Below are 9,183 nucleotides of genomic sequence, written 5' to 3'. Positions count from 1 at the left end.
GCAGACAGCTCTTGGAGGGGCTTTGTGCTGATACAACGAATGGCCAAATATCCCTTCTATGCACTGCCACGCTGCCATCAGGGTGCCAAGGGTGTCACTGCCATGTCACATCCCCAAGCCATGTAAGAGATGGGAGACGAGTTAAAGGAAGAAACTGCTCTTCCACTGCTGCTCTTTTAATTGATGACTATTGGCAAACAGAGCAGCTGATGAGTGTGGAGATGAGCAGGTACAGGAGGCACCATGAAGGAAGACATAAGGAGCTGCTTCAGGAAGAGAAGACAAAGGCGGTGCTTGGACAGTCGTCTCTGCAGATGTGTGGTTTTATTGCAAATATTTCCCTGGCGTCAGGACAGAGACCAGCAGAAAGGCCATTCCTGAGAACAGAGGAGCAGAGCCACGGCTGGGGCTGGAAATGTGCCTGCTCAGGAAGCGGCTGGCCACAGGGCAGAGCTGTGCTGGCGGATGTGCACAGCCTTAGATGGCAAGCAGCTCCACACAGCCAGGCCCTGCTCATCTCTCTATAGTGCCATATATAGTGCACCCAGGGCAATGGATAAATACGTGCTTTTTGTCACGATTCAGGAACGCATCCCCCGTTTGAATCACTTCCTCCTGTGCAGGCCGTGCTCCTTCCTGCGCACAGCAGCACCCAGCCCACATAGCCAGTGTCACAGCGCTGCTGGCCAGGCCGTGCTCAGCTCCTGCCCCTGCTCTGAGTCCAGGGCTCCTGTTGTACAGGACGGGCCGCGGTTCAGCAGCCACACACTGCTCACTTTGCATTGATCTGCTCAGCCCCCATCACTGCCCCTGCCTCATTCAGGACTAACATTATATTAAAGTGCAGCTACCTCAACTTTGTGCCTGCCATTACCGCACACATGGATTAAGAAGATGTGACCACCAACCTCCCCATGGCGCCACTCCCGGGCCTTGACGACCCCCGGCGGGATCCGGGCCCACCGAGCACCCGGTTCAGACCCAACACATCCCAACACATCCCAACCCAGCCGGCTCAGACCCCACACACCCCACATCCCCCAGCCCATCCGCCCGCCGCCCCACGGCTCCTCCCTCACGCTGAGGTGACGGCCCGTACCGTCCCCGCCCCGCGCCGCGCGGCATTGTGGGATGAAACAGGATGTAGGCAGAGCAGCGCGGGCGGACGGGCCGGGCCGGCGGGCAGCGCTGTAGCGCAGCCAATGAGGGCGCGGCGTGCCGCGAGGCGCAGCCAATGAGGGCGCGGCGGTCCTTGCGCCGCAGCGGGCGGGGCGGTATTTGAGCGCGGCGCGGCGGCGGGGCGCAGAGCGCTCGGCGCGGCGCAGGGAGCGGAGCGGAACGGGCGGAGAGAGGCGAGCGGGTCCGGGCCTCCTCACAGCTCCTCGGTGCCGTGCCTCGCTCTCCCCGGTTGGCCCCATCACTGTGAAGGTGAGCCACGTCCCGATGGGCTGGGGCTGCGGGAAGCGCCGCGCCTCGCCCGGTGCCGCCCGGTCCGTGTGTGCGGTGGCTGCGGGGCGGGTCGCGGTTCCGGGCGGTTCCGTCCGATGTTCCCAGCCCGCCCCGCCCCGGCGGCTCCCGCCGGCATCGCTGCTCACAAGGTCATCGCCGACCCCGGGGCTCCCCCCGGTGAAGGTCACGCGGTGTCTCGGCCTGGCTCGGCTCCCGCCGGCCGCGGGGGCTCCTGTCGCTGGGGAAGGAGCAGCTTCGTGCCCGAGGCTCGTTCTGCAGCGCTGCGGGCCGGGCCTCGTCCTGCTGCGCTGACAGGAGTTGGGTGGGTGCTGACCTGGGCCTGATCCCCGTCCCAAAGCCTCATCCCGCCCCGTGTGGCTGCGGTCCGCCCTTCCCTCAACACCCGTCCTGTAGGGCTGGCTCTCAGCACTGTATCGCTGTCCCTTCCCAGGGCTCGTCCCGCTTTGTGTTTCCTTACGCAGAGCTGGACGTGGCCTAAGAGATGTGTCCTCGTGCTGCTGGGCTGCTGTGTACGGAGCCTGTGTCTCCCCCAGGGAGGGAGCTGATCCCGGGGCTTGCTCGGGGTGCTCCGATGGGTGGGTGTGGAGGGGGGTCTGGCTGCCAGCCCTGCCATGGCTGCCCTCGGGAGCAGCGGTGCCTGCTGGCCTGCAGCTCTCCTGAAGGATAATGGTCTCTTATTCTGGTGGTGTTGGCCCTTGAAAGCCTGGTCCTGCACAGGTGTTCCTTTCCAGAACAATGAAGAGAGAAGATGCTTTCTGCAGGTCACTCGGTGTCTGCTTATATAATAGCAGGTGTCCTCCGAACTCTGTGTGCTGGAGACACGTGAAGGCCAGGTGTTCCTCAAAGAGGCTTTCCTGGGAATGTGACCACAAGTGAATTTCTGCTCTGTCAGTCTGTCTGGGGGATGGACATGCAGGAGGCTCTTCCGAGGGGCTGCCACTCCCCTGGATAATGAACCCACATCTGTAGGCTGTTAGGTTGGTTCTTCTGAGTCATGTCTTGCCCTGTCAGGATTCTAGGCCCCATACTGGAACCTGGTGTCTCAAACTGCAACAGAGAGGGGGACAAACTGACTGCAAGTGGCTTTTCCAGGGCAGTGGTAGAGGTGTGTGCTCTGTCTGAGCTCAGTCCCTGTCATTCCTCTTGGCACTATTAGTGTATGTTAATAGCAGTGCTCTACTAAGCACCGCATCTGCATAGTATAAATTAAGGTTGCAATAGAAGACTTCAAGTGCAGACAGAGTAAAGAATTGAAGTATTGTAATTGTAGGGCTGCAATTATGTAACTGGATTCTCTTTCTCTCTGGGTAGCAGGCTCCTTTAATTGCTGTAACAAAGCTTCTCCTTCAGTTTTCTGGGGCTGTTCCAGGAAGCGATCATTGCAGCAGATTTTCTTCACTCTCTAGTAAAGCTGTGAGTGTGTGGTTTCACCATTTCAAAACACCCTTGGTACTATTGTATGGACTCACAGCACTGTAGGGAGATCTAGTAAACTTAAGGGTGTTTTGCAGGCTTAATTGCAGGTGCTTCTTGCCAGTAAGAAGCTTATTCCACAAAGTTTTAGTGTGCTCTGGTAAGAGCTGCTGCTGAGGTGAGCAGCAATGCTTCTCAGCATAGGCCTTTGCTTGGTCAGTACTGCAGGTAGTGTCTGCTTCCTGACTGGGTGCTCCCTGGGATGGTGGCTTTGGTGCCCTGAGTGGGAGCGGGGCAGCCAGCAGTGCTGCACAGGGCTCCTTTCCTTGCTTCCAGAAAGGCTGTAAGGCGGGGATTGCTAAAATCCTGCTTTCTATTGTAATGTGAACTGCATCCAGGGGACTTCCCAATGCTGACTGCCTCATAGAAAGGCTGTGGTAAGTCTGCATGTTAGTGGCTCAGTGTCTGGTACAAAATGCCTCAGCTGGCTCACAGTGAAGGAGGTTAAATGCTCAGCTCAAGTTACCACTTCCTGGTTTCTTGAGGTAATGGGTAGTACTGGTGTGTTGGCCTCTTGCACCTGTGCTGTGATCTACAGGCAGGGAAAGAAAGACAGGTATCTTTCCTTGGCCCTAGCAGTGGCTCTGTTCCCCCACCCTGTTTTCCTGTCAGGCTGTAGCGTGGTGTTTCTGGTTTATCAGACGTGCTTTGTCCTGTGGGAATAGCTGATGTCTGGGGTTTAGCAGCTGAAGTGATAGGCTGACTGTGGAACAATATTCATTCCAAGTGGAACTAGTAACAGTAGCTGCTGATCAAGGTCAAAATAAAAGCACTATTCACTATTGTCATGCTTAACAAGCTGCTGCTGGGTACAGGTGGTCTGGGGTCAGCTCCTGAGGCTCCAGGCTGGTGATGCTCCAAACCATCAGTGCACCTGGAAGGCAGACTTGGCTGTAGCTTATTGATGTATAGGAGGGCTCTGTCTCTGCAGATCTCGTCTCCTCCCACACAGCTTTTTTTTTTGCCTGTTTGATGCAGGTGATGATGTTGGGCTATCTCTGATCTAACCTCCAGGCATTGCCAATGCTTCAGTGTTCCAGCTGTGAAGGATCTTAGCCTGGGACTTCTATAGGCTCCCTGATAAACTCACGCTGGGTGTAACGGAGTTCATAGTATTGGCCTGCGACACAGCGTGCCATAAAGGACAATCTCTGATGCATGGGCAGCTGCTCCTTTCTTGGAAAGAGATTAAAGGAATCTATGTTCTGCCTTAGGTTCACGATGTCTGACAGAAAGGCTGTCATCAAGAATGCAGACATGTCTGAGGACATGCAGCAGGATGCTGTTGACTGTGCCACACAGGCAATGGAGAAGTACAACATAGAAAAGGACATTGCAGCATATATAAAGAAGGTAAATAAGGGATGAGGGGGGTGCTCTGCCTGAGACTTTCTGCAGCTCTTAATATGTGCGTATGTTGAGCCTGAGTGTCTGAGAATTCATACTTTGGTGTTGGGAAGGAGAAGATATTTTCTTTGCTTCTTCACTGCTATTCCCAAGAGGATGGAGTGACTTTTCCAAGGTCAGAGGAAGACTGTGGCAGAGCAGGGCCTGATGTGTTGCTGCTCTGAGCAAGCAGTTTGAGCGCTTCCCCTCTGAATCTGCTGGCCTTAAGAGCTGGCTGCAGCCTCTATTTAGGGCTCGCTCCACAGATGCTGCTGCTTTTGCTTGACTGCTTCTGCTTGACTGGCAGTACAGGTGCAGGATGGGATTACTCTGAAGCTTCACGCAGAAGTGGGCAGCCCTGCATGAGCAGTTCTGTTTGTAGTGTTCTAGACTCCAGGGTGGTGGGTGTGGGGGAGGATGCAGCCTTGTTCTGCCTGGCAGGAATGTACAAACAAGCTGCTTTAAAAGCAGGGCAGGCATTTTCCCTTGGCTCATGAAGATATGTTCCCCTGTTTGTGGGAACCCATTAACTTCTGTCTCTTGCTTGACAGCATCTTGAGAGCTGTCAGTTCCCTCTGTAGCTACTTCTGAGTGGCCAAAGTCATTTTGAAGGAGCAAAATGATTATATAGGTAATACAGTCCTGGCACCAGGGCTAGCTTTTGGGCCTTACTTATAATCTAAGCTTGAATGGATTCAAAGGTGTCTCCTAACTTCTCAGATCACTTTGATCTGTTGAGGCAAGACCTATCTCAAAGTGCTTGAGGCAACACAGTGTGAGTGAGTGCGACAGAGAATCCAAAAAGTTGGCCTTTATTTCCTGAGAGTCTTGGGTAAAATTACTTGATGCACCCTCATGCCCTGGCAAGAAAGCTTTTACCTACTTCAAAGGTTACCCACAAGGAGCTGAGGCTCTTGCTGCTGTTTGAGGTCTAATGCTTTAATCTTTAACTTCGTGCTCTTCTGGCTCTGTCTGGGGAGGGGTGTTCCTGTGTTATGTATTAAGAGGGAAGAAAGTAGTCTTTAATGCTCTCTCACCTGCTAAACAGACTAAAAAAATAATAGTCCAGTGTTCCTTTTGTGCACCTCTTACCTCAAAGGTCTTAGTTATGTTCTGTGAATTTTTCTTGCTTATTTTCACTGGAATATCCTCCTTAATGAAGAAGTGTCCCAAACAGCAGAAACCAGACTTCTGCCTTTATTTAGGTGACATTTAAGCTCCTGCCTTGCTAGAGCAGACATGCCAAAATCTGTTGTGTTGTTTTTTTTCTTTTAAGGAGTGGGTTTGGAATGGGAGAGTAGAAATATTCCCCTCAGCCAGCCTGCATGAAGGGCTTGTATAGTGCTATACTGAGGAGAGCTTTTAAGTCTGCTCATTCTGCCCAAGGCTGATGTGTGTTCCACATCTCAGGAGATAATTTGCTTGTGTTGCTTGTTATCCTTCAGACAAGCCAGTGCAGAGGCCTGGCCTTGTGTCAGTCACTACTTCACTTAATACAATGATATCTTACAGTGGGAAATCTAAAGATGCTGCAGGTGGGAGGAGTTAGCATGAACAGAACCAGCTAAGAATTTGTGCTTAGAGCTATTTTCATGTGGGCTTTCTTGGCCTTAATGCCTCTCTTCTGTTTCTTCAGGAATTTGACAAGAAATACAACCCTACTTGGCACTGCATCGTGGGAAGGAACTTTGGCAGCTACGTGACTCATGAGACCAAACACTTCATCTACTTCTACTTGGGTCAGGTTGCAATTCTTCTCTTCAAGTCTGGATAGGAAGTAGGAGCAAGTGAAATCTGGACTGTAATGCACTGATGGCTGAAGCCACGACTCCCCTTAACATGGCTATGCCGCTGCATGGACTGTATACTATATTTAATGTGTATATGTTGCAGTAAAATTCTACTTCTGTTTAGTTGCCTGGGAAGAAGGCGGCATTTTTTGTTACTGCTTTTTTTTTGGTTGTATTGCACTAGGAAACCTGTAAATGCTTAAACAATGGCCTTTACGTGGTAAGAAATAAAACTGTTCCACAACAGCTCCCTCAGTGGTAATTCCTTCTTTGAGGCTGGGAAAACTTCTTTGGGCAGGCCAAAAAGATCCTGACTTCCTTATGGAGTTTTACTAGACTGTTAATCTTGTAATGAGGAGCAAAGCCAGTGTGAGCCTCTTTACCCACCCTGCAGACTGTAGAGAGCTGGCTCTCCTAGTAACCTCAGCGCAGGTACTTAATCCACCTGAAAGTTGGTGGGGTGGCTCTTATTTATGTGGCTTTCGCACATGTTGAACTCCACCCTGGACTGTGATTAAAACCAGACTTGCAGCTGGCACCCTCAGTGTTCTTTCAGTACCCATCACTGTATTTTTTGGCTCTGCTGAAACATTGACCTAGGCTTGTAAGCACCTCAGCCTGGTCTAGAAGACTTCAAGAAGCATCCCCTTGAGATGCTGCTTCCTGCAGCAAGCAGCAACCTCTGGCTGAAGTCTTTAGACCTTGATTCTGAGATCTGAAGTTGGCCACACAGCCCATCCCTGAAATGGAGTAGATATCAAATTGGTGACTACTGACAACAACCTATTTGGCACATTTTTAGCCAGTTGTCTCAACACTGCCTTAACTTGATGCTCTCCTTTAAAAACAAGCTAGTCATGTGGAAGATTTGTAAGTGGCCACTGTCTCCTTTTTTATTTCTGTAGCTGATAAGCTATTTTGGAGGGCTGTCCTCCATGTTCTGATATCTGCTTTTGTTCTTAAAGCACAGTACCAAGAAGTTATATTTACATGTGATGTTTGTGTGAAGGAAACTCATGTGACATCTGCTTCAATGGCAGAAAAATGTCTTGGTCTCCAATAGGTTCAGCAGTGATGTTGTCTTAGTATGTACTGACTCTTGGATTAAACTGCAGGAAGTGTTCTTTAATCTGGGTGGGAGAAATCCTTCTGAAGGACAGTGTGCTGGCAAGTAAACATTTAGTGCTTGTCATAATGTCTGTCTATTGGTTTGTTAACTAATGCATAGGCAATATCACTGGGCTTGTGAGCCTAACTTGTGTCTCTAGGATAAATTTGGTGTTGGTAACAAGTCACTGATGGGGTGGGAAGGCAGAGTGAAGGGAGCTATTCCTTGTGAAATGGCTGGGTGACCCAGGTTGACTACTTCCTGAAGTAAAAGTCTTTCTTGTCTCTGTGCAAAATCCAAAGTATGCCTAATTTTGTAATATGGATAGAGCAATGTTGTAACTAGAAAGAATGTAGCTGTCATTACTTCATGTTGATGGAAATGTTTGCACTGGGGTAACGTGCCTTGGGCTGTCTGGGGCACTCTTGTGGTCTTGTCTGTTGAGAACTCCACTCTTGAACTGAAAGAATGTTTTGGATTTGTTTTTTTCCAAGCATGAGTCTAATGTGAACCTGTTCACGGTCTCTTGTGGAGCAAGATACGTTCCCTTCATAACTGCAATGGCTCAAATACCATTTATTTTTTTTCAAACATTAAAGGTGAATTGACACATTTAAACAGCCTCTGGTTTCTTCATTGCCAGCTGTCTGATGCAAAAACTGCTCTTGTCTGGGGAAGGTGAGTGACAAGTCTTCTGCCCTGGAAGATTCTGACAACCCAAGGAGGCTGCTCTGCGGAGGCAGCAAGCAACTTGTTCGGGGGAGAATATGTGGCCCATCTGTGTGCACACTGACCTCCAGTCTGGCTCAAACACTGAGCCAGAAGGAGAGATGGAGGGGAGAGCATCCTGCTGCAGCCCTGATGGGTGCTTCTGTGCCAAGTAACCTAGATATGAAGGCATTAGGTCTGACCTCTTAATGGTTTCATGCAGACTGGGGGTGGTGCGGCAGCTGGGGTCCTGGCTCCTGTACGTACTCAGGTGTCTGCCCTGCTTTGCTGGGAAGTTGGGTTCCTCTCTGTGCTTTGTAGCAAGGCAAAATCTGGAAGTGCTGCCAGCTGCCTGGAGCTGCCGTGTTTAACAATCCCCTTTGCCTCCCTGGCTTGTTCCTGCCAACCACCTGAGTTTGAGTGTGTAGCCTTCCTGATATTCTGGCAAAGCTGTGGGCTCTTCCCAGCTCCAACAGTGTAACAGTTATGCTGCAGGACAGTAACACCAGCATGTAAAATGAGGGAAAGCTGAGCTGTAGAGAAGTGTGAGGCTTATGTTAAGCAGCTACAAAATGAGCTGAAAGCAGAACCCCAAAGCAAGCAGCAGTGTGTTTGTTACACGCAGGCAGCCTGTCTAACCTGCACCTGACAGTGCTGAAAAGCAGAGGAGGTTTCTATATTTGGGAGGAGCAGGGAGTGCTGCTCCTCCCTCTGCATTCCCAGTGAGCCTTTTAGCTGGAATTATAGTTGAAGCTGAACTGTGCTGAGGCTCTGCATTCCTGGTATGGCTGGGTCTGAGTTATTGCTGCGGCTCCAGGAAAACATCTGCAGCCCTGTGGGGCTGGGGGAGTTGATCCCAATTGGTGCATGGGGATCTTAATGGTTAAAAACTGACTCAGGAATGCCAGCTGCAGCACAGGAGGCTGCTAATCTGAACTCCTGATGAACTTTTCCAGGGCTATTCTGTCAATGGGGAAGCCTATTTTGGTGCATGTAGTTAAATACCGTGGTTGTGGTGCTGGTGTAAGCTGGTCCCTGGTGGGAAGTGGAATCCTGGAGGGATGCCATACCTTGGAACTGACACATGCAAGAAGAAAATGAGTTTTTTGTTTCCTTAGATGTGTCCTTGCAGCAGAAATCCCCCTTTGGGCTAAGAAATAGAAGCTCTAGCTTGCACCTGTAGCGGTAAGGCACCAAGTCCTGCTCACCTGCACAGCCGAGAGCAGGCTGAGGCTTTAACACAGAGCT

General features: G+C 50.9%; 1 protein-coding gene across 1 annotated transcript; it reads left to right on the top strand.

Annotated features, from left to right (window-relative positions):
- Positions 1–1,291: 1,291 nt before the first annotated feature.
- DYNLL2 (dynein light chain LC8-type 2) lies at positions 1,292–7,845 on the top strand. The gene is made up of 3 exons (XM_015881208.2): positions 1,292–1,428; positions 4,158–4,296; positions 5,966–7,845. Exons 2-3 carry the CDS (start codon positions 4,165–4,167, stop codon positions 6,101–6,103), a joined length of 270 nt encoding a protein of 89 aa, XP_015736694.1. The 5' UTR covers positions 1,292–1,428; positions 4,158–4,164; the 3' UTR covers positions 6,104–7,845.
- The last annotated feature ends 1,338 nt before the right edge of the window (positions 7,846–9,183 follow it).

Source organism: Coturnix japonica, chromosome 19 (genome assembly GCF_001577835.2).
Source record: "Coturnix japonica isolate 7356 chromosome 19, Coturnix japonica 2.1, whole genome shotgun sequence".
Classification (NCBI taxonomy): Eukaryota; Metazoa; Chordata; class Aves; order Galliformes; family Phasianidae; genus Coturnix; species Coturnix japonica.
Note: the sequence above shows the minus strand (reverse complement) of the source record. Positions and strands in the feature narration are given on the sequence as shown.

Coding starts and splice junctions, on each gene's coding strand:
- DYNLL2 (XM_015881208.2), top strand. CDS start 4,165: ATGTCTGACAGAAAGGCTGTCATCAAGAATGCAGACATGTCTGAGGAC. Junction 4,297..5,965: donor TTGCAGCATATATAAAGAAG/GTAAATAAGGGA, acceptor CTGTTTCTTCAG/GAATTTGACAAGAAATACAA.